This window comes from Paramormyrops kingsleyae, chromosome 19 (assembly GCF_048594095.1).
Source record: "Paramormyrops kingsleyae isolate MSU_618 chromosome 19, PKINGS_0.4, whole genome shotgun sequence".
NCBI lineage: Eukaryota > Metazoa > Chordata > Actinopteri > Osteoglossiformes > Mormyridae > Paramormyrops > Paramormyrops kingsleyae.
The window spans coordinates 28,625,137-28,650,390 of record NC_132815.1 but is presented as its reverse complement, the minus strand read 5'-3'; the positions used below and the strand labels follow the sequence as shown (position 1 = coordinate 28,650,390).

The window sequence follows — 25,254 nt, the reverse complement described above, 5'->3', positions numbered from 1 at the left end:
GCATGGTATAGTAGTATAAGTCATACATTAGTAGGTCTATAAGATTTGCTTCTGCCTGAAGTTCAATATTACAACTAACACTTTCCAGTTAACCCTATTTTGGCTGCCTGAAAACGTTAATATTTTCTGCAATAATTCAGTTTCTTGCTTTGCATTTTGAAGTACATTAATAATACATTCATAATAATAAATGAGAATTTCTTTTATTTACACTTTGGAGTATATTGTGAAGTGGTCATCTGGATTCACCTGAAATTGTAATTCAAAACTGAGATTGAAAACTGTATGAGCAAAATGATTACCATTTCAAATTTGTTTCTTCTTTGGCTTTTGCATGCTGGTGAATTACTGTAACTATATCTGTTCCTGTCCTCTCTATTTTTTTCATCCCTTTACCCTAACCCTTCAACCCTCGAATTTTCAACTGTATATCACCAACACCTGGTGCAACATTTTCTTCAAATGTTAACATTCAATCCTGGAACCCCTCATTTTCCAACATCTGTCCTTTAAACCACTTTCAACCACCTATGTACTTTCCTCAAACCAACTAATTTGGGAAGGTTTTCGGCGACGGCAAAAAGGCTCCGATTATTCCTCTACATCGGAGGAGGAATATGATGCCCCTGCAGGCACTGCTAAACACAAGCGCTCCCATACTTCAGCAGCTACACAGACTCAGAGTATCACCAAGGCTGCCCCAGTCCAATCCAAAGCCAAAAATGAAGGTTCAGCAGTGGACAATGAGACCAGCTCCTTCCAGCATTGGTCCACACACAGTGCTGAAATTGCCAGGTAACTTGGAGTCATAGGGGAATAAGGAGCTTCTTTGTTTGGTGCATTGGAGGAAAAACCTGTTTACTCAACAGCACTTAAACACAGTGTTTTCTTTGAGAAAACAATGCAGTTGAGTATGCCTGAAACAATGTATGTATGTTATGCATCTGTGTCTGACTGCTGCAGGCTGAGTCAGGACCTAGCCAAAGACTTGGCTATGTTGGCTCAAGAGATCCATGACGTGGCAGGTGAAGCTGACTCGGGAATGGGCACTACGACCTCACCTGGCTCTGTGCCCAACACTCCAGCCTCCACCATTTCTGCCCGGGAAGAGGTAGAGCACCACAGAGTACCCACAATCAATGTACTACTTTTGTAGTTGCAATGAACTTTCCAGAGACAACAATATAGGCTGATTTGGATAGCTACAGACAACTGTAGAAAGTTGCACTAATGCTTTAAATAACTCCATGTATGGTATACATTTCTTGTAACTGTATTCTAGAATTAAACTGTATGCATAAGGACATTTCACTGTTCAGGTCTGCTAGGAGCGTGGATTGCCTTTCAACACGTGCTTGATCTTTATGGCCATTTTCTTTTTCTGTTTGTAAACAGAGAATATTTCCATCCTTGCAGGCCACCCGCTTTTCCCAGGTGCATTCCTCATTTATTGTTTATGTTTTTATCTGAGACTCAAGCCCATTTCTCACAGCTATCATACATGTAAATCCTACATATGCTACCTGATACCCAAAATAAACTAACAATTACATTAAATAGCTAAACCAAACTACAAAATGTGTACAGTGCTGTGCAAATTTGTTAGGCAGTCAAAGAATATATGTTTAAATGAACTTCATACACAGACACACACACACACACACGTTTGTAATTATATCTTTGGGGACTCTCCATTTATTTGTACGGGGAAAACTCTAATCCCAACATGAAGACCTTAATTCCTACGCAACCCTAACCTTAATCATAAGTAACCAAACAGAATACAAGACTTTTGGCATTTTTAGAACTCTTTGGCTTCCTTCACTCTCTGGCCAAACTCCTCCACAACCATTCCTACTGTGTTTAGGTCAGGTGACCTGGTCATTTGACGCAATACTATCACTTTCCTTTGTAGGTGGCTTGCTGTATCCAAACTTTTGACTAGCACTGTATATATTAGGCTAGTCATTTCAATACCTCTTCTAAAGTCATTCCAATAAGTATTTGCAGTAACTGTCCAACATACCCATTTATTTATTGAAATATCCACTAGCATACCATGTTTGGCTAACCAATATCGCATCATGTTATTAACTAATGAATTAAATTGGTGGTGAAATTTAATGAAGACATGAACTGGCTGAGGTGCCGCTGTGCAAAGGTTTGGGAACCGAACCTGTGTTCTTCCTGCCATCCAACAAGACATCGATACATTTTAAAGGAAGAGAAAAATTTCTTGTTACTTTTTACTGTGTTACTCTTCATTTGCATGTATTGTAATGTTAAACTGTGTTTAGTTTTTTTCCTGACAAACTAACACTTACTACCCTGGTAAATAGCATTAAACGTTCCTTGATGGCCAAATACTTTTGCACAGCACTGTACTGTACATGAATGATTTCTGTGAATGTGTGAATGACTCCCTGTAATTTGACTGACTTTTGTACAGTTAATGATCAGCTAGAATTGTGAGTGCCCCTCCTTAACTCTGGAGTACCATTTCTAAACAGTCAGTGTCCTTCCCCTACCCCATACATCGAGTAACATTTTCATACTGTCACTGTTACCCACTCCTCATATAGTATACAGTATAATCCCATCTCCGGCTTGTTTATGATGATAGTCTGATTAATTCCTCCTAATGGCCATTTATGTCTTCACTCACAGTTAATTCAGCACATTCCAGAAGCCAGCTTGAACTACCAAAAAGTTCCACCAGGTGCAGTTGGGGTCCGGGACCCAGACCCAAATATGAATGAAGAAGATTCCAAACGGCCACTGTGGAATCGTGAAGAGGTCATTTTCTCTCTTTTCTCAAAATTTTCATCCCGTTGGTATCTCGAGGCAGCAAAATTTCTCTGGTGTGGTTATTTCTTTAACATTCACCTCTTTTTGTCCTTTTACAATTTTCTGTGGGAAAAAGAATTGATTATACATAGGGGCAATTTGAAAAACACACATTTTTGCTTTGCAGGTCATTTTAGACAATCTGATGCTGAATCCCGTGTCTCAGCTGTCCCTGGCAATTAGGGAGAACACCGAACAGCTGGCAGAGAAAATGAAGTAAGACTGTATGGACTTTTTGTCTTTTCAGAATTGATTGTACAAAACAGGTACTTTTCTGGAAATAAACGAGAGCACATGTCTATTTCCATACAAACATAAAAGCATGAAAGGAGAGCAATAATAAAAAAAAATTCTTTATCAGTTCTTAAGGATTTAAATCGTGCCTAACCTTCAAACCACTTTCAACCACCTATGCGTCTGCCTTCCTCAGACTTCTGACTTGAAACCCCTACATTATTTAGTTCTGTCGTTTTGAGTCTGTCGCTTCTGTGCCATTTCAGGGCATTGTTCCACAACAGGACAGAAGTGTGGGAAGAAATCGAGGCAAAGATCAGTGCTGAGAATGAAGTGCCTATACTAAAGACATCAAATAAGGTCTCCTTTGTCCTTCTCTCTGGTACCAATTCTTAGTTATTGTGAAACATCTGTGCATAGAGTAGTATATGTAATTTGTGTTATGTTATGGATAATAATTTTCATACTGTTTATATTGTCACCTCAGGAAATCAGTTCCATTTTGAAGGAATTAAGAAGAGTTCATAAACAACTAGAAGGTAAGAGCATCCAAGGTGTCAGCTGTTTTTATGCTGCATGTGATGTATGGCCTGTATTTTTCTAATGAATGCTCCATTCTCAACCTGTTGACATTAAAATGTATTACAGTTACAAGTTATTGCTTTAAGATTGAGATTAAATTTACGATGAACTTTATTGATCCCAGAGGGAAATTTGGGTGCATACAGCAGAGAGAGTGTAGTGCACAGATAGATTACATATAGTGCAAAGACAGTTAACAGTGCAATCAAGTAAATGTGGTGCAAACACAAATAGAATATACTGAAAATGGAATATTGTAAAATTATGTACATAAAATTTTTATAATAATAATAAGAAGAATAATAATAAATTAGTTAAGGGTATATGTGCAGTTAAAGAATAGATAGCACGAGACTGTTACTGTTGTCATGTATCCTAATTGATAAATTGGTGGTCTTACTAAAATGTTACTGTTTGATGATATGAAGGCCTATGATGTCATCTACTTAGATTTCCAAAAGGCTTTTGATGTTGTCCCCCACAAGAGGCTCTTACTTAAACTCAAAGCGACAGGTATTTTAGGAACTGTAGCGATCTGGATTGATAACTGGTTAACAGATAGGAAGCAGCGAGTAGTTATAAGAGGCACAATGTCACAGTGGGCCTGCGTTCATAGTGGAGTACCGCAGGGTTCAATTTTAGGACCACTATTGTTCCTAATTTACATAAATGAAATAGACACCAATATATACAGTAAACTGGTGAAATTTGCAGATGACACCAAGGTGGGTGGTGTATCAGATACTGAACTAGCGGCTCGGCAGCTACAGCGGGATCTTGATTTAATTAGTGACTGGGCCGATACCTGGCAGATGAAATTTAACATAGACAAATGTAAGGTACTCCATATAGGGAGCAGAAATATGAAGTACAGGTATTTTATGGGACCTACTGAAATAAAGGTAGCTGATTATGAGAAAGACCTTGGTGTGTATGTTGATGCTTCCATGTCTCATTCTCGCCAGTGCGGAGAAGCAATAAAAAAGGCCAATAGGATGTTGGGGTATATCTCCAGGTGTGTGGACCTTAAGTCAAGGGAGGTAATGCTAAGATTATACAATTCCTTGGTGAGACCTCACCTAGAATATTGTGTGCAGGTTTGGTCACCATATCTTAAAAAGGACATTGCGGCCTTAGAAAAGGTGCAGCGTAGGGCCACAAGAATGATTCCTGGTCTTAGAGGAATGTCATACGAGGAAAGGTTAGTTGAGCTAAATCTGTTCAGCCTCAAGCAAAGGAGACTGAGGAGGGACATGATCCTGGTCTATAAGATTCTAACAGGTTTGGATGCTGTTCAACCGAATAGTTACTTCAACATTAGTTCAAATACAAGAACTCGTGGCCATACAGTAGGTGGAAATTAGCAGGAGAACATTTCAAACTGGATTTAAGGAAGCACTTTTTTTACACAGCGTGTAGTCAGAGTATGGAATAGTCTTCCTGATAACATAGTGCAAGCTGAATCTTTGAGTTCCTTTAAATCAGAGCTAGTTAAGATTTTAACAACTCTGAGCTACTGTATTAGTTAAGTTCTCCCCAAGTGAGCTCGATGGACCGAATGGCCTCCTCTCGTTTGTATAGTTCTTATGTTCTTATGTTCATTGCATTGTAGTGCCGGAATGTACAGTTCCTATCAGGATATGTCCATACAATTTTTGTCCATCATTTCAATACATTTGATCAAAAATGATCCATTTCTTCTACATACTGCCTTTATATGGTTTTGTTTTTCAGTGCTAAATGTGAAAATACATGTGAAAACATATAGGCCTCTTATTGTGCGTATGTAAGATTAGCTGCCAGGGGATTTCTGCATTACTCTGTCTCTTTCTGTTTTTAGTTATAAACACTATTATTGAGCCTGGACGAAGTACTGACCCACTCAACAAGGTCCCACCAGCTGGGGCAAAGCCCACATTGGCTTCCCAGCCCCCGACACGAGGGGCCCGAAGCTCAGCTGCTAACGCCACAGGCAAGAAGCCCAGCGAGGTGCGCAGGAAGAGCCTGGCGGGCGCCGGCAGCCAGAGCTGAGTGCTGTGGACTGGCCAGGTCACGGTCAAGACTGCCAGGTCATGTGGAGGCAGTCTGAACCATCATGTCATTGTATAAATATGGAATGACACAAAAGCGAAAGAAAGCGGAGAAGATCTCCAATGTGTGTTTGAAATGAATGTATTGAACAAGATATAACTCATGATAATGCAGATTGTTTTTTGAAAACACAGCATTGCCTCCCTGAGAAGAATGCAAATACTAAGTGTCCAGTAGGCAGGCTGTGGCGGGGTTGAATGGGGGAACCTCATTGTTTTGTCATTTTGTTTATCTTGCATTATCTTATGTTTTACAATTTGTTTGTAGCATTAAACAGCTGATGCATTTAATGGGGTCAACAAATGGATGCTATAGCTGACATCATAATATATGAATATTATACGTGGGCAGTATTTACTACAGAAATTTCACCTGGTCGTGTGACAGAGGCCTTTTAAGTGACTCGGTATGCATTTTGTTTCTCCTCTATTTATTTCTATTGACTCGGTAAGTGCGGATAGGTACATTCATGCTTTAAGGATCATGTGGTGCTCAAACATCCAAAACCTGCAGGAAATTGGAACAGCTTTTGTGATGTGCTCAGTGTGCACTGTGAGGATGTGCTGTGCTTGTGATGTGCTGCATCGTGTGCTTAACTGGCAAGTATGAAAGTTTTGTCCACAAGGTTGCATAGCATTTTTCTTTTGCTCTAGTGTTTTTTTTCTGTGTTTTAATTTTTAAAAAGATGTTGCCTTGTCATGTATACATTTTTTTCTTCCTCGAACTGTGCAATGGTAATTATTTAATACACGTTGCTTTTTATTGCACACATAAGAAAATGCTCTGGAATTAATTCAAGCAGTGTTGCCATATTTGTATTTATAAATAAAGCTGAAGGTAACCTGGAGTAGATTTGGCTATGAAATGTCTTAAGAAGAGTGAAGTGTTCTTTTATTTATTTTTTATCTCCTGCACAAGAAATTATGTCTCTCAGATATAACAGATCTTTCTACTTACCTGTATACCCATAACCTGGATGACCTTTTAAACAAGGTGAAGTACCTGTGGTTACTTCCATTGTTGTTGTAACAGAAAGGATTTTGCATTCATTGTGAATTACAAAAATCCTGCTAATGATTGAGAATCAGATAATAAGAATTCTGGACTGAGTCAATCAGTTAATAGACTTGTGTGTGTTTTCTGGGAAATGGAGCAGGGTATGGTCTTCCAAACATCCATATTAGTCTTGAAACAACTGCTAACTTATTGTGTACGGGTTTATCTGAAGGCTGTGAGCCCTTCCACTGTTTAGTGTAGGTGTTTCGTGTGGCGCTTTGGTCAGTTTGGGTGTTATAGGGTAAGATGTTCCCAAGCTATGAATCTCTTTTATGTCTTTGCTGTCCAGATGCCCATCTCTGTAGGCTGTGTAGACTCTGGATATTGTAATGCTTAAATTTATGCTTCAAAACATAGTGACTGTCCCGCAGTAGAACCTCAGCTTAGCTCCTCTGCTCAGCCTGCTGTCCCACCGTATTAAACACATTTGTTTACATTCACCAGCAGACACCATTGGAATAAATGTGTAGAAAAGAGTTGCAGAAATGAATGATTATCGTTTCACCTTTAAAATGCATGGTGTTAAGTATTTAATTAGTCTGTAAGATGTCTCTTTGGGTTAGATGTATTGTGGTGGTGGTAGGAACCACACGACCAAGCATGTACAGTAGCATCAAGCCAAAGAAGACCGAGTGTTATGTTTTTGTCAAAGGCAAGCAGGCTCTGTATTTGTGATTCATGCATACAAATTGTGCAAAGTATGACAAATTGCCCAGAACAGCCCCAGGTCCGACGTAGGGGAAACACTCCTAGATGATGTATTCCAAATATATTCAGTGTTCTGTAAATCTGACATTTATATTAAACTAAACATTTTGCTAACCTCACTGTATGTTTTCTGTTAGGCAGTTGATTTACATTATTCTTTCTTTGTGTAAGACGGCTGCACCACTGTACCAGTGTGATTGAGCAAATGGAGGTAAATAAATAATCTGTACAGAGGAACAGGAATGCACTTAAAAAATTAAAGAAAATAAAAGTAAAAGATTATTTTGTGAAGATGCTGTTTTTCCATGCGCATAAATGTTCATTTTAAAAGGCATACTTTTCGTAAGAAACGATGTTAGGAAAACATGCTGTATATTTTAATGGCAAGCTTAAGGCTAATCATTAACATTCTGCTCTTTTAAGTAAAATAATCCCCACCTGTGATGGGTGATCTTTGACAGTTATCTTTGTAAAACCTTGAGGGTTATTTTGAGGTCTTGTGCTGGCTGGTGAATGTATCGATTTTTATCGCCGGTATGGGCCTACACCTGTATTTCAGACACTTCATTGAGGGTGATGCTGTAGAGGCTGCTGTTAAGTTACAATGTCTTGGGCTTTCATTAATTTCAGCTTTCTGTTTTATTTAATTCTTCTCACCTGCATGCAAATCAAACATAAGCTACACATCTCATCTCAACATTTTATCTGTAAATCAGGCCTAGGTGTCTTTGCCTGGTTTTGCAGTTTCCTATCGTTAAAGTCTATTATCCAGTTTTTGGACTGATTGCGTACTTTGGGCATTGAAGAATGTGCTCCCTTTCAGATTTCGATCTTTATTTTTAATCATTGTTAAAAGCTTTATTTTTCTTTATGAATTTCTTGTGAATGTTTATTCTTTTCTGCCTTAAATAAGATATTTAATTTTTATCATGTTTTTAACATAGTAATAAATATAATTTAATCACTAAAATAACGGGTGTCCTCCAGTATTTATTTAGTGTAACCAGTATAACATGAACAGGTTAAAATTTAGCACAAATATGCATACTGCAGCTGAATCAGTGCGGTGGGTCGTGTTTTATCTTGTTTATATAAACAAGGAGTTCACCTTTAATAGCAGTGCACTGCTAGGGACAATCAGCAGTGGCACAGTCAGGAAAAGCCTACATTTCACACAATAATCACAGTCAGGTTAAGCGCTATGCAACCACACGGCAAACATTACATTCAGCACAATATAAAAACATTTACTATATACAACATAAATACACAAATGCACACATTAATTGACAAGTTATTTACTATGACAATGTGGGACTAAGCATGCCATTATTTGAATTACTAAAGTGTTTATTACCCGACCCTGGGGCATCACAATATATTTTGTGTATGTATATAAATATTCATATGTAAAACTAATTACAGGGAATTCTTAACATACATAAACATACAGATATATATGAAATAGTGTGTGTGTGTATATATACACTCACCTAAAGGATTATTAGGAACACCTGTTCAATTTCTCATTAATGCAATTATCTAATCAACCAATCACATGGCAGTTGCTTCAATGCATTTAGGGGTGTGGTCCTGGTCAAGACAATCTCCTGAACTCCAAACTGAATGTCAGAATGGGAAAGAAAGGTGATTTAAGCAATTTTGAGCGTGGCATGGTTGTTGGTGCCAGACGGGCCGGTCTGAGTATTTCACAATCTGCTCAGTTACTGGGATTTTCACGCACAACCATTTCTAGGGTTTACAAAGAATGGTGTGCAAAGGGAAAAACATCCAGTATGTGGCAGTCCTGTGGGCGAAAATGCCTTGTTGATGCTAGAGGTCAGAGGAGAATGGGCCGACTGATTCAAGCTGATAGAAGAGCAACTTTGACTGAAATAACCACTCGTTACAACCGAGGTATGCAGCAAAGCATTTGTGAAGCCACAACACGCACAACCTTGAGGCGGATGGGCTACAACAGCAGAAGACCCCACCGGGTACCACTCATCTCCACTACAGATAGGAAAAAGAGGCTACAATTTGCACGAGCTCACCAAAATTGGACAATTGAAGACTGGAAAAATGTTGCCTGGTCTGATGAGTCTCGATTTCTGTTGAGACATTCAAATGGTAGTCAGAATTTGGCGTAAACAGAATGAGAACATGGATCCATCATGCCTTGTTACCACTGTGCAGGCTGGTGGTGGTGGTGCAGGAGGTAGTGCTACCGTTCGGCAACCAGAGGGTTGGAGGTTTGAGCCCCGGGTCCTCCTGACCCCATAAAAGTGTTCTTGAGCAAGACACTGAACCCCAAATTGCTCCCGGTAAGCTGGTTGGCACCTTGCATGGCAGCCTCCGCCACCAGTGTATGAATGTGTGGTGTGAAAGCATGAATGTGAGGCGTACATTGTAAAGTGCTTTGGTAAAAAGCGCTATATAAATGCAGTCCATTTAATGGTGTGGGGGATGTTTTCTTGGCACACTTTAGGCCCCTTAGTGCCAATTGGGCATCGTTTAAATGCCACGGCCTACCTGAGCATTGTTTCTGACCATGTCCATCACTTTATGACCACCATGTACCCATCCTCTGATGGCTACTTCCAGCAGGATAATGCACCATGTCACAAAGCTCGAATCATTTCAAATTGGTTTCTTGAACATGACAATGACTTCACTGTACTAAAATGGCCCCCACAGTCACCAGATCTCAACCTAATAGAGCATCTTTGGGATGTGGTGGAACGAGAACTTCGTGCCCTGGATGTGCATCCCACAAATCTCCATCAACTGCGAGATGCTATCCTATCAATATGGGCCAACATTTCTAAAGAATGCTTTCAGCACCTTGTTGAATCAATGCCACGTAGAATTAAGGCAGTTCTGAAGGCGAAAGGGGGTCAAACACCGTATTGGTATGGTGTTCCTAATAATCCTTTAGGTGAGTGTATATATTAGTGCTGTCAAACGATTACAATTTTTAATCAGATTAATCACAGGGTTGCTGTGGATTAATTTCGATTAATCATGATTAAATATCATTCATTTTTAATCTATATTAATCGCATTTCATTTTGCATGAGCAAAACAGACTCAAGAAAAAAGGGAATATATATGCACTTAACATGTTTATTGAACATCTTGAACACGAGTCAAATGCATTCCATCTGCCACGGAAGTGCAATACCATGGACCCATATCAAAAAGAACGATTTTTTGCTTAGCCGGACAACTTGTCAGATTTAAGGTACCTCAGTTTAAATAGTCTTTATCTTCGTTCACTTACAATTAGCCCGAACTACCGTAAATCCGACAAATAGACCGACTAATCATGAAATCCAATTCTAGCCTGGTCAATTTCCATTGTTAGCAATATCAGTTGATCACACACTACGTGCGGTGCTTTACGTATAAAACTCCGTAGCAACACGTCCACAGATAAGTTGGACGGTATAGAGTGTGCGACTGATTTAATATGCCACAAATGAGAAGTAGTGCTTAAACAGTATAAAACTACAACTTTCCCTTCTGTTGATAAAAGTCGCAGCCATCTTATATTCTGGACTCAGGATCCTCTGTGCTATCCGAGATATTTCTCGGATCTCCGAGAAAGGGGAGCGCGCATGTCGTCACTTCCGGCTTCAAAACTCAGAATCCGACTCGGAATACGAGTTCCCAGGGCAAATGGAACGCACCAAAACTGCCTGAAATGGGTTGACAGAGACATTTCAGGGATTTTGAGTCATTCTGCGCTGCAGATGGGTTAATTGCGTTAAACATTTTAATCTGATTAATCAAGATGATGGATTAATCCGTGTTAACCCGTTAATTTTGACAGCCCTTATATATATATAAAAGGTGGTGCAGTGGTTAGCACTGTTGCCTCACACCTCTGGGACCTGGGTTCACGTGTCCACCTGGGTTACATGTCTGTGGAACTTGCATATTCTCCCCGTGTTGTCATGGGGTTTCCTCCGGGTACTCCGGTTTCCTCCTAAAGACATGCTGAGGCTTATTGGAATTACTAAATTGCCCATAGGTATGCTTGTGTGAGTGAATGGTGTGTGAGTGTGCACTGCGATGGGCTGACCCCTGTCCAGGGTTGTTCCCTGCATCGTGCCCAATGCTTCCGGGATAGGCTCCGGGCCCCCCACAACCCAGTAAGATAAGCGGGTTGGAAAATGGATGGATGGATGGATATATATATGTGTATTATTTTTTTCCATTCTTCAACTATCAGCAATATAAATAAGCAACTATTGCATTGGATGAGACGTCTGAGCTGAAATAGAATAAGCACAGGGTCAAGTCATGTATCTGACACCCTTAAAGCATTTCAGGGGAATAAAGGCCCAACAGATGTGATTCCAAGGATGGGATTTAAACCAACAACTTGTGGATCGCAGACAAGGGCTTAATTCGCTGAGCCAATTGGAAGCGGCATCATTGGGATTATTATTGCTGAATTTAACATCCAGATGCCCGTGCTTCCTGATTATGCCCATAAAATATTCAAGGGTAAATAAAGTTTGGTTTTTCAAAAGTTTTTCAAGACTTTACGCCTTAAGGCTTCCAGTCAGTTACTTGCACGACTGCTTTTACATTCTTTTAAGGCTGCACCAACACTTACAGGTCGATAATTTCAGGTTGTTGTGAGATGGCAAGATGGATCTTTTATAGCCAACGATTGCAGGGCCTTCCATGAGTGACTTTAATGATGTACACAGACTGTGGAACCTAATGTAATCATCTGAGCTTGCAAATCAAACAAGAGCTGGACTCTCAGCTCCTGTTTCAAGAAGGGTCTGGCTGCACAACATTGGGCGACTCCACTGGGGGGATCTCCACTTTGGGGCCGGAAAGTACATGTTCTCCACACCTGGCCCAGACATGACGTTAACCAAACTTCAGGGACGGAAGGAGGAGATGCTGCCTCCATTTCTGAAGATTGCTTAACATTATGTCTGGGGCAGGTGTGGAGGTCATGTGATTTCTGGCCCCACAATGGAGTTCCTCCTAGTAGAGATCGCCCAGTGTTCTGCAGCCAGATTCTGAGGTCCATACTGATGTCCACCGGATGCAGCCCTATTTATCAAAGGAAGCGATCTAACTAGGCCGCATCAGAACATTCATGTTTTTCTAGATAAGACAATGTTGAGTGTAACATTATCCTTCCATGATTTTCCATGAACTTTTGCCTGTCAGTCATAACATGCTGAGTAAAAACAGCTCTACAGTACAATACCATAAAGCTACCACCATACTTGAAGGTGGAAAAATGGTGTCACTCACATTGCTGACTCCTGCAGTTCTGGGAAACTTCATGGAATGAATTGGATATTGTTCATCTATCAGCCACCATTGTCAGTAGTAGCAGCAACAGTAGTAGTAGTAGTAGTAGTGCTGGAGTAGAATTTGAGGAGAAGGAGAAGGCTATGGCAATAATGCATCTACAGTCATGCACTGCATAATGAAGTTTCAGTCAACAATGCACCACATTTACAATGGTGCTCCCATTAGATCGTAATGGAGCTGAAGAATTCCTATTGCCTAGTGATGTTGCAGCCACCATAACGTTGTAGCGTAATGCATTGCTCACATGTTTGTGGTGATGCTGGTATAAACAAACCTCTTGCACTGCCAGTCAAGTAAAAGTATAGCACATGCAATTTATGTACAGTACATAATATTTGAACATGATAAACAACTGTGTTACTTTATATATATTGCACATAAACAACTGTATAAGGCATGATATATAAGGCATGATAAACAACTGTGTTACTTTGGTTTATATATTTACTATACTATACTTTTTAGAGTGTAGTTTACTGTAGCCTAGGTGTGTTGCAGGCTACACCGTCTAGTTTTATGTAAACACACTCATGATGTTCACACAAAGATGAAATCACCTAACAACACATTTCTCAAAATGTATCCATGTCATTAAGCAACGCATGACTGTAGCTATTTTCCCACTTCTTATTGTCATTACAATGGTGTGTATTACAATATATTTATATATGTAAACTGGCACAAATTAGGAATGCAAAGAAGTTTTGATTTTTTGTTTCTTTCTATATAATCAGCAACACATTCAGTGCTGGTCAACTAGGTGACACAGGTGCCCGCCTAGGCAGTGGTGGTGCTAGCTTGTATGGTGGCCCCCGCCTACAGAAATTGTTTTTCTCCTACCCCCAACCAAAATAAATAAATACCATTCAGGACTGTCATTTTTATTAAGAAATTTGGAATGATACAAATAAATAATGGTAACAGGTTCGGCTAACTGCTTCAGCACTGTGCAAAGTCAGAGGTGCGCTATTCGATAGATTCCCCCAGTCACCCTACGTCGGGTTTCTAGTGGGGTAACCTGAGGTCAATCCAAGTCCCACCCCCCTCCCCATCACAAACCAACCTGCCAAACTCACAGACCAGGATTAGGGTATCTACTCTGACAAGGTTAATTGATCCACACGGTGACATGGAATATGGAAATATGGAAAATAAATAATGGAGGCACTGTTCCTCTGATCAGGAATATATAATGCCAAAATGGCCAAATATTCACTGCAGGAGTTTGCCGTTTGTGTTGGTACAGCCATATACATAGTACCATGTAGCCACTGGCAAACAACAAAGCGCCCACTCTGATGGTGTATTCATCATAGCTGGACATGTGCACATGATGTGCAAACGAGCAACAGAAAATTGATTGTGCAAAAGTCACAACCATATTCTTTTGTGTGGGTGCGCCAAGCTGCCCCCAGCAAGTGCGCTAAAGGCATCATCTCCGGAGGGATGTCGACTCACCCATCCAATTTCTCTGTCTCAGATGGAGGTCACTGGCAGTGAAGCCTGTCTAGGGGCCTCATGGGCTCCTATACCGGTACTGAGCACATGGCAGCTTTCTGTCCCCCTGGTCCTGATCCATTTTGCCCAGGGAGCTCACCTTCATGTGTCACATGATGAGGAGCTGTTTGGAGTGAAGGCTTAGGGTTAAGTTAGCTTTCTGCATCTTCCTGGTCCTAACTGGAGGTGCTTTGGTGCCACAACAGTTCATAATTACAAAGTGCATAATCATAACATAATTATAAAACATATATAACATGAATATAAAAGGTCCCAATAAACCAACAAACTGCTATGAGAGAAACTAGGGGAATATATTAATATGCAAAGTACTATAGAAATGTCAAAAATCACATTGTATTTGTCATGAAGAAACTGAGGCAAATGTGTTTGAGGAGTTTTTGTGAAGTAATAAAAGTATATACAAATAAACTTGGCCCAAAAAATTATCAGTAAAAACGAACCTAACAAATACATTTGAGATTCGAAGCATTATTGTCTATTTCCAATATATGTGTTTTCAAATAATTAAACTATTAACATTATAAATGTGAACACAAGACCAGTAAAACACCTCTGAAAACAATAATTAAAATACATCCATCCATCCATCCTCCTGCAGCTTTCTTAGTACAGAGTTGTGGGATGGCCTCTATAAGCTAAGGCAGGAAGCACAGCACACAAAGTAAGTGAACCAGGAGAGGATATCCATTCCATTGCTGGGCGCACACTCACACGCACACACACACACGCACGCAGATTAAGCATCTATTTTTTGTGGGCGCTCTCCTTTCATTTCTATGATCATAACCCTAATCCCAACAATGACAACCTTAACCCCTACCCAACCCCAACCTTAACCATAAATGACCAGACAAGACGTTTGCCAGTTTTTAGTTTTTTGTTTGCAGTTACAGAATTTCATAAAATTGAGGTTACCCTTGTGTGGACTGAAAAAAATGTCCCTACAAGGTCAAAATAAAAATAATATGCTTTTATCACAATGTGAGGACATTTGGTCCCCACCTAATTGCACATTATGGCCCATTTAGAAACACCAGGCAGATTGATCTTGTGTTTTTGGACTGATACCTGTCACTGATGTCAAGTCACCCATGAAGTTATAAACCTTGTAGCATTTGGTCATTTGATGTGAAATGCTGAGAAACACACTTCAACGGTATTCTGGGAGACCTACCGTACAATGACACAATGCATAATATTGCATTATCATGACATATTACGACCTCTGATAAATGCATATATGTTGAATGAGTAATAAGGAGAACATCATCCTTTGCTGAGGCCTACAGCCCTTGACACACACTGCACTTTAAATCTGGCCTACCATACGATCCTCATGATCAGCTAAAGAAACACATGGAAGGCTGATCTCTCGCAGTGCTTCTTAGCACTTGAAGCAGCCCTTAATATCATCATCATTAGCATTATATACATCATAACAAATGTATCTGTGTACGTGTCCACAGTGACAGTGAACGTGTACAGTGTGACCAGCAAAATTAACACAGAACAGTACAGCAAAGAAAGCACACTTATGACTGCCAAAGAAAAGCCCTGTGATAGCTTGACTTACAAAATGGCTATAGCTATATTCATCATTCAATCTCCATATATTTTATTTGACGTATATACAGGTATCTACACACATAGACATACATACATACTTTTCCCGAACATCAGTTTGGCTATAATCTAAGGTCACAAGAATGTTGTTTTAAACAAATGATTTTCTCACAAGTTAGGTACTAAGGTCAAAATGTTTCAAAATTCTCCAAATGAAATTGTTAATATTCAGCATTCCGCTATATGAGGCAAACCATCACATTATTGGGTGGTTAACTTCTTGACCAGTTAAGCTGTTTAAGGGAGCTTTTGTTGAGCTTAATATGAAAATATGAGGAAAATGTTATGTTGAAACTATTTAAATTTAATGTGTATAAATATTCAGGCAGCATGAGGATATTATATTCATATTTTTACAGTTAAGCAGCAACAATGGCACATTTTGCACAAAAGTAAACTTGAATGAACTGAAATGAACAGGTTTAAATGGGCCTTCATATGCTTTCCCAGTGTTTCCCTTTCCTTTAGCATGTTATATACAGTAGCTTCATGTTCATGTAATCAGTCTGAAACGTCTTATGGCCCAAAGTACACCACTGAAACCACTCTTCTCTAATCTGCCTGAAATGCCTCGTTGGAATTCTAACCCTTACCCCCATGACATGGTGAGATCACCTTCTACACAGTGTTAATTTTGTTAACGAAAAATTTTCGCCAGTTATCGTTAACAACCTTTATTTTCAGACTAAAATGAGACAATAACTAAATGAAAATGATTTTGCGAGGCCTAAGACTATGACAAAGTGTATTGACTAATGTAGTTCACGTAAGGCAGAGGTATTCAACTAAAATTTAAAGAGGTCTAGTTAGAGAACATTTCTTGAAGCAAAGGTCCAGAAGATCATAATGTCCAACTTTAGTGTGATATATATTTAAGTAGCGTATTAGTTGTGTCAACATTGCATGTAATCAATACCTGACTGAAAAATCAAATTAATTCAGTACAATTCAAAACCTTTTTGACAATATTTATTGTCGCGTGACATAGAATTGAACATATATGTATGACTGTCGATATGCATGTTTTCTCATTTACTAAATAAAAGTAGGGCTGCATTTCAAAATAAGAGAAAATAAATAAAATGTGAAAATTGTGCATGTTTATATAAAGTGCTTAACTTAAGCCATAAAACCCTAATACAGACGTGTATTAGTCATATATTTTAGTGTTCATGGATTTAAGTATTGGTTTCGATAAAACCACACCGGTAATAAAATTAAAGTCTTATTTTAATATAAATACATACGAACTTATCATGTTAATCGCTGTTAGAGTAGGATATGGGTGGTCTTATTATATTGAAAAGATATAAAAAGTGACGTCTGTTTCTCATATTCGTTTTATATTTATCGGAGTAACAACATAAACGGAATAACAAACCATTTCAAGCGAAAACAATGTGTTTTACTTTTCATTTCAAATAAAATGCAGGTTGCCAACTGGAGTGAGATTTTCAATTTGAGATGTCTGCCCACATATGCATTTTGGCCTTGTAAATAGTCTGCTTTTGTATTTAACCGTGTAAATACACTTTTAACGTAGCTAATTTTAGGTTTATAATGGTATAATATAGATTTACCGTAAGATTTCCTGCGTGAGTCTGAAAGCGTGAGTGTTATGCCAGATTCTTGAGATTTGGCAACCGTGAAAACATTTTTTTGTTTCACCTGAGTTGATTTATATTACAAATAACATTACTTTAAACAGTTATTAAAAAGCAGAAACGTCAACGAACAGGAAATCACCAGTAAACTACTTCTACAAATATTTATTTTAATATTCAGAGAGAGCAGGCCTGGTGCCATTATAGCCTATGCACTTTTTCTTTGAAGTGATTTTATTTTTGCACTAACGGCACTACTGATTTTACAGTACTCCGTTTCTGGGTAAATAAACATATGTTTGTGTTTCAAATAAGAGTGAAATCTGTGTATTTGTGTACTGCACAGTCAGGCCTTAATACCATTCCTTAGCATTGGTTTCATTTCATCTTGGTGAACATAATGACTTTCAGAAAACGAAGGGAAACTTTAAACATTACATTTTGCACTTTTAATTTTAGTCGACTAAATCAACTGTAGTTTTAGTCTACTGTAATCTTATGATATTTAGTCAAGTAAAACTAAAATAATTTAGATGACTAAATTATGACTGAAACTAAATTACATTTTAGTTAAAATACTATGACTAAAACTAAATAAAAATTTGCTGTCAAAATTAACACTGCTTCTAACACAATCCTTATTGGCCGACTACCTGCAAGGATCTGTCTGCAGCCTGCAAGACACTGGCAGAACATGTAGGGCAAGCTGACCAATCAGGCAAACTGTCTAATCAGGCAAGTTGACCAATAAAAGTACACTGAGCTCATCTGGGTTCCAACAGAGTGTTCCAGACAGAGTGAATAGAGATGTACCATATCAGAATAATAATGTTCACTGAATCATGTAAATCTATTCTAGTAGACCCCAAAAATAAAATTTTGAAAAGTGAAAATGAGCATAATAGGGCCCGTTTAAAGCATGCTTACATTCGATGTCATACTGAGGAACTTCTCCCTCAGGTTTTTGACGTTACTTTGCTGTCCAGTGTCAGTCTCCGTGTTTCCTGTGTTCTCTGTGTCCTCATACTGTTCATGGAGATCTGACTGGTGGTCATTCTCTCTGCTCTCACCGCACCTCACAGCCAAAGCCCCTATCACACGACCACCCTCCCTTTCTGAATCCCAGTTGGAACTGCTATGTTCGATGTCAGCCATGGCGGAGATCTTGCCTTGGCATGTAGGTGAGGTGTGCTTGTCCTTCTTTCTCCATACAGGTGCTTCGTACAGTTCTGTCCCATCTGTTTGCACAGTTAGCAAAGCAGCATTTTCTGTGGCTCGTGGCCCGGGCAGCTCACACAGCCTGTGCTCTGGGGATCCGGCCCTGCACATCTGTGGCTTGCCCTGGCAGGACTCCCACCTCTGAGGCTTGTAGGCCACGGCTTCGCTGTAGACAGCAGTCTGAGACCCTGAGAAGCTGGAGGAACTGCTGGAGTGCCTTCTGGGGCCCCGACCCAGGGTCCCGGATGAAGCCTGCAAGCAGTCCTGGGCATGATCTTCTCCCTGGAAGGAGTACCTGGAGCAAAGCTCACGCACGTCTGGCCAGTGGAAGCCCTCGGTCTGCGTGGAGCTGGGTGCGCTCATGGGGCAGGAGAGGCTGGGTGATCGATCCTGAGGGCTGGGGGACCTTGGCAGGGCTGTAACCATTAATGCAATTGTATAAGAGTAGTTCACTACACTCCTCTTAGGTTCAACAATACAGTGGTCTCACCTCAAATCCAACTTCTGTTCCTTTTTATTTTGAGACACTGAAAATGTATTTACATAAATACATAAATCTTAGAATATGGGTATCAGATTCATCAAAACATATATGACATTTTATGCATTATAGTGTCACTGGATTTGGTTAGAGAATGCCGTAAGGCAGTCTGCATTTAAAAGAAAAAAACTATAATAAAAAACACATGTTCACTAATTTATCCACAACAATGCCCCTGCTTTTTATCAAAAAAGAATTAATCATTTACATAGTGTAAATGTTTGCATTTTCATCAGGACAGACCCCTGACGTTCTGTTCACACAATATAATAGCACATGCATGTGATCTATGTGTTACATACTATATCTGTTGATGTATGTGTTTTGTATCAGTGTAAACTTGTACCATTGCTGTATAGACAGTTCCCAGGTTATGAACGAGATCCATTCTCTAAGTCTGTCTATAAGTTAAATTTGTAGGTAAGTTGGAAAAATAATAATAGCAATAATAATAATACAGTAATAATAAAAGTAACTACATATGGTACTGTACTGTACCTCGAGCAAATGAACCACTGAAACCACACAATGTTTTCACGAGAGTCACAAAGTAGTGCATGTGTTCGTTATTATGGACCATTGTATTTAACCCAAATTTTTAATTTAATAGACTTTACAGTCTGTTCATAAGTATGAGTTATCTGTAAGGTGGACGTTCTTAACCCAGGGACTGCCTGTACTTAAATTTGCACAAACAGTATTTATTACCTTCCATTTACTCCTCTCTACTATGTGTCTTTTGTGTTTTGTCTTTATTCTCTGTAACTGTTAGTCTACTAAAATGTCCCTAACAGTAGCAAGTCACGCCAACCAAAAATTCAACCGACTTTGGTTGTGTGGCAATAAAGATTCAGATTCTGATTGAAAACACTGCATTCATTTAAAAATGCAGACGTGAATTTACTTGCTGTATGATTATGTTACTATGAAAACTGTTCAGTGTGGTCTTAGCTCAGCAGTCTCGGTTACATGAATCCTACCTCGGTTCTCTGTCTCTGGCCGCTCCTCCAACACAGAAGGCAGGTTAACATCATGCAGGTCGTCCAGATCTGGGTTGTTCTGTACAGATTTTCTGGTGGTTTTCATGCGTTGACTGTATTGCCGAGCCAACTGAAAAACTGTAGTTTTTGCTTTCTCCTCGTCCTGCATCTGCCTGTCTTCCTCGAAGTCCATCTGAAGGTGAACAGGCCTGGAAAGACGACCCTGATGGGTATGGCCCCGGGTCAGGTCCTCATCCAGGTTGACTGAGTGGCCTAGGATTTTTCGGGGTGCTACGCATCCATCTATCTTCTCAAATATTACTAAAGACTCAATCTGAGAGCCAGGCACAATGTCTTCGAAACTCGTGCAGGATTTTGCACCAAAGCCAAAGAATATAGGCTGCTGTGTTTTATCTAAACCTGATGTGTCAATTACTTCACTGGGTGTAGAAATACTACTGGTGGAAGGATAGCCGATAGCAGCACACTTTGTCTCCCTAGCAAGAGCTTCATCTTTGGGGATGCTGTTGAGTTGGCTGACAGAGGTTTGGACCAGGCCTGTGGGAATGGAGGTGAGACTCTCTCTACGTGTGCGACTGAAGTCGGCTTCCTTGTACTCAGCATTCTCATAATAACATCTTATTTTGTCAATGAGCAGCTGGTCCTGTCTGGAGAGGCTGGAGTCTTGCCTCCGCATTGGTATACCACTCCCCTCAAAGAGGTTATTTGCTTTGGGACAGTTTGTGGTGGTGGAGTCCTGATTGCACAGGTTCTGTCGAGTTTCCACAGGGTTGTTGTGGAGCCTCTGCACCGTCTCCAGAAAATCTGTGCTCATACTCATGGTACTGCCACTCCGGCTGACGTGCTTCTGGCAGGGCCCACCCACAGAGTGTAGACTCCCTCTCCGGGTGCTGTTGATGAAGTGCTCAACAATGACAGCAGCCTGGTTCAGAACAGACGATGGCAAAATGCTGTCAGATTCACTCTCTGGCGCCGCTACATTCTCCTCTTCCTCCGATTCCGATGACTGTTCACTGCTTACGGATTTCACGCCATCCTGCTGAGTGGCACGCTTCTTCTCCCGCTGCTTTCGTTTCTCTGCATTTTGGCTGCTGCTGGATCCTGGTATCTTTGGAACCTTGGGTGTGATTGGAGTGGTCCTGGTGAGGACCAGCAGATCTGATCTGGTTAGGTCTGGTTCATGTCTCTCTGGGAGACCAGGCTGAGTGTCATGGCTGTCTGGCACTGGCCCATTTGATGCAGCCTAGCATGGGAGACGTGAGTTTTATTGCCTTACACATAGATTAAGAAACTACACTCTCCATTTATGTCATGCCATAAAGCCACAAACAGTAAGGCATGATGGTCATTATCCTCTGCTGGATATAGATGTTATATTGATATATTGATGATAATATGTTATATTGTTTGATATATATACTGGATCCTCAGTGGCTTTTACAAAAGTGCCTATAACCAGTCAGAGCTTTCTAAAGTCCAGCAAACTCTAGAGCTCACAATTAATTATGACTGAGGCTGTGACGCAAAGCCAGGCAGAAATGAAGGTTACATGAAAGATATGAGCATCAATCTGTGGTTTTGCAGTGTACAGACTAAAACAACAGTACCAGAGACCATGACCCCCTTCATATGTTTTGCCGAGTAATGGGGTCCTCCTTGGCACATTTCGCTGACCAGAGGGTCCCCCACAGTACAGTAGATTTTCTTCACATTTAAATTTTTTTTTATAATAAACATATTGGAAAATTATCCACTCCCCACTTTGGGAATCTCTTGTTGATATATCTTGAAGTAGATATTTTTAAATGGCATCTAAAAAAGATGTCTTTAATGAGGTTTCACCATTACCTGATGTGGCTGAGACAAATCCAACGGTGTCACACCTAACTCATGCTGGTAGGATGTCTGGAGGTTCTCAGTGGTAACCTTGTTCTCTTCCAAGATGCCATCCTCCTCATTATCCTAAAAAATAAGCTTATTGTAAGAGCCTTATACGAGTTGTTACAAGCTAATAATAAAATGCTGATATGGTACTAAAGTTGATCAAATTGTCAGTTTTTCATATACATGTCAGCTTTCTTGTTTATTACAAACTTTATTTCCATAGTGACACCATAGCGAACAAATGACAAAAAAAACCATATACCTTAACAGTTTAACTTTCTCTGTTTTCTCTGTCTCTATTTTGATCTTTTTTTTTCTTTAACATAACATAAACATACACTACAAGCCAGACGTTTTGGCACACCTGCCGATTTTTAAAAAAAATAAACGATACACTGCTTTTTCAAACTTCTCTTACAAGATAACATTCAAATAATTAAAACAAATGTAACTGACTGGTTTTGAAGTGTAATCTAGCAATTTACTGTGCATTGTAAGTGCGATTTAATGAATGCGAGTGCCCAAGTACGGGATTCATCAAAATAACCACCCATTGCCTTTAACACAGCACCACAGATTCACAGCAACTTTCCATCAATTTCATCCTTTCCAGCAATTTTTGGAAATAACTCATGTCCAAACTCTACCAGCACCTTTTCAAGCATGCAAACAGTTCTGTCTCATTTGGTAGATGCTCATTTTAAATTTGTTGGTCCAACTTGTCCCATGGATGGACATTCATCTGTCCCCAAGACCTGCTCCCTGTCCAGAATACACAACAGTGGTTGTGTTGTTTAGCCTATATTAATCTCTTTTTCCTGTTAACACCATAAAGTAAAGATTTTCTGGCAGCAACTCAACCATGCAGTCCAACTTCTCTCTTCTTTGCTCGACTGTATTAAGAAATACCGGTTTCCCTCTGTTCACATTCATCACAGCCCTCAGTCATCGTCCAATTTATTTTGCACGTCACAACTAAGTGTTGATCTTCAGCTTTTGATGTCACTTTACTTGCCCCAGTTTTCAGTCACTGTTGCTTCCTGTCACCCTTTTTCTCTGTATACAGTAGATCACTCCATGCTTAGAAACCTTTAATTTTACATAAGAACATAAGAACATAAGAACTATACAAACGAGAGGAGGCCATTCGGCCCATCGAGCTCGCTTGGGGAGAACTTAACTAATAGCTCAGAGTTGTTAAAATCTTATCTAGCTCTGATTTAAAGGAACCCAAGGATTCAGCTTGCACTACGTTATCAGGAAGACTATTCCATACTCTGACTACACGCTGTGTAAAGAAGTGCTTCCTTAAATCCAGTTTGAAATGTTCTCCCGCTAATTTCCACCTATGGCCACGAGTTCTTGTATTTGAACTAATGCTGAAGTAACTATTCGGTTGAACAGCATCCAAACCTGTTAGAATCTTATAGACCTGGATCATGTCCCCCCTCAGTCTCCTTTGCTTGAGGCTGAACAGATTTTCTGGCTATTTAGCGATTAGACAACCCTTCTTCACTCAAAATTTCAATTTGAGCCCTCTGTTCAATTGTTAGCTATGCCTTTCTAGCCATTACAAGCATAAAAATAAATAATTATTAAATATCCTGACATCAGTCGTGATGCAGTACAACAGAAGATTGAAATTAAGAGCAGATTGTGTACTAAACCTCTCACAAACTGATCTAGGACAAGCCAGACAAGTGCAAGTTGTTTATTTATCCATCCATCCATCCATTTTCTCCCACTTATCCGAGGTCGGGTCGCGGGGGCAGCAGTCTCAGCAGGGAAACCCAGACTTCCCTCTCCCCGGCCACTTCATCCAGCTCCTCTGGGGGAATCCCGAAGGCGTTCCCAGGCCAGCCGAGAGACATAGTCCCTCCAGCGTGTCCTGGGTCTTCCCCGGGGCCTCCTCCCAGTGGGACATGCCCGGAATACCTCACCAGGGAGGCGTCCAGGAGGCATCCTAATCAGATGCTCGAGCCACCTCATCTGACTCCTCTCAATGCAGAGGAGCAGCAGAGTGACCGAGCTCCTCACCCTATCTCTAAGGGAGAGCCCAGCCACCCTGCGGAGGAAACTCATTTCGGCCGCTTGCACTCGCGATCTCGTTCTTTCGGTCACTACCCACAGCTCGTGACCATAGGTGAGGGTAGGAACGTAGATCGGCTGGTAAATCGAGAGCTTCGCCTTTTGGCTCAGCTCCTTCTTCACCATGACAGACCGATGCAGCGCCCGCATCACTGCGGACGCCGTACCGATCCGCCTGTTGACCTCCCGCTCCATCGTCCCCCCACTCGTGAACAAGACCCCGAGATACTTAAACTCCTCCACTTGGGGAAGGATCCCATCCCCGACCCGGAGAGAGCATTCTACCCTTTTCCGGCTGAGGACCATGGTCTCGGATTTGGAGGTGCTGATTCTCATCCCAGCCGCTTCACACTCGGCTGCAAACTGTCCCAGCGAGAGCTGAAGGTCACGGTCCGATGAGGCCAACAGGACCACATCATCTGCAAAAAGCAGAGACCTAATCCTGAGGTCACCAAACCGGACACCCTCAACGCCCTGGCTGCGCCTAGAAATTCTGTCCATAAAAGTTATGAACAGAATCGGTGACAAAGGACAGCCCTGACGGAGTCCAACCCTCACCGGAAACAAGTCCGACTTATTGCCACTCATGCGGACCAGACTCTGGCACCGGTCATACAGGGACCGAACAGCCCTTAAAAGGAAGCCCGGCACCCCATACTCCCGGAGCACCCCCCACAGGACTCCCCGAGGGACACGGTCGAATGCCTTTTCCAAGTCCACAAAACACATGTAGACTGGTTGGGCAAACTCCCATGAACCCTCCAGAACCCTGCAGAGAGTATAGAGCTGGTCCACTGTTCCACGGCCGGGGCGAAAACCACACTGCTCCTCCTGAATCCGCAGTTCGACAATCCGGCGGACCCTCCTCTCCAGAACCCCCGAATAGACCTTACCAGGGAGGCTG

General features: G+C 40.6%; 2 protein-coding genes across 7 annotated transcripts in view; one reads left to right on the top strand and one right to left on the bottom strand.

Annotated features, from left to right (window-relative positions):
* cep170bb (centrosomal protein 170Bb) overlaps nucleotides 1-7,800 on the top strand; it is a 38,316-nt gene extending 30,516 nt beyond the window's left edge. For 4 of the 6 annotated variants that reach the window (XM_072702567.1, XM_072702564.1, XM_072702568.1 and 1 more), the window contains 8 exons: nucleotides 564-795; nucleotides 964-1,111; nucleotides 1,396-1,434; nucleotides 2,668-2,796; nucleotides 2,975-3,063; nucleotides 3,348-3,441; nucleotides 3,569-3,620; nucleotides 5,504-7,800. In XM_072702567.1, the coding sequence (XP_072558668.1) occupies nucleotides 564-795; nucleotides 964-1,111; nucleotides 1,396-1,434; nucleotides 2,668-2,796; nucleotides 2,975-3,063; nucleotides 3,348-3,441; nucleotides 3,569-3,620; nucleotides 5,504-5,694 (974 nt within the window). In that variant the 3' untranslated portion in view covers nucleotides 5,695-7,800. The remainder of the gene's footprint in view (nucleotides 1-563; nucleotides 796-963; nucleotides 1,112-1,395; nucleotides 1,435-2,667; nucleotides 2,797-2,974; nucleotides 3,064-3,347; nucleotides 3,442-3,568; nucleotides 3,621-5,503) is intronic. The other 2 variants (XM_072702566.1, XM_072702565.1) reach the window with 2 other exon arrangements.
* Nucleotides 7,801-15,989: 8,189 nt separating this feature from the next.
* Nucleotides 15,990-25,254, bottom strand: part of LOC111861006 (pleckstrin homology domain-containing family G member 3-like) — a 43,199-nt gene continuing 33,934 nt past the window's right edge. Inside the window, exons 20-22 of the mRNA XM_072702641.1 lie at nucleotides 22,227-22,340; nucleotides 20,358-21,621; nucleotides 15,990-19,252 (exon numbers count right to left, since the gene is read on the bottom strand). Coding sequence (XP_072558742.1) covers nucleotides 18,531-19,252; nucleotides 20,358-21,621; nucleotides 22,227-22,340 — 2,100 coding nt within the window. The 3' untranslated portion in view covers nucleotides 15,990-18,530. The remainder of the gene's footprint in view (nucleotides 19,253-20,357; nucleotides 21,622-22,226; nucleotides 22,341-25,254) is intronic.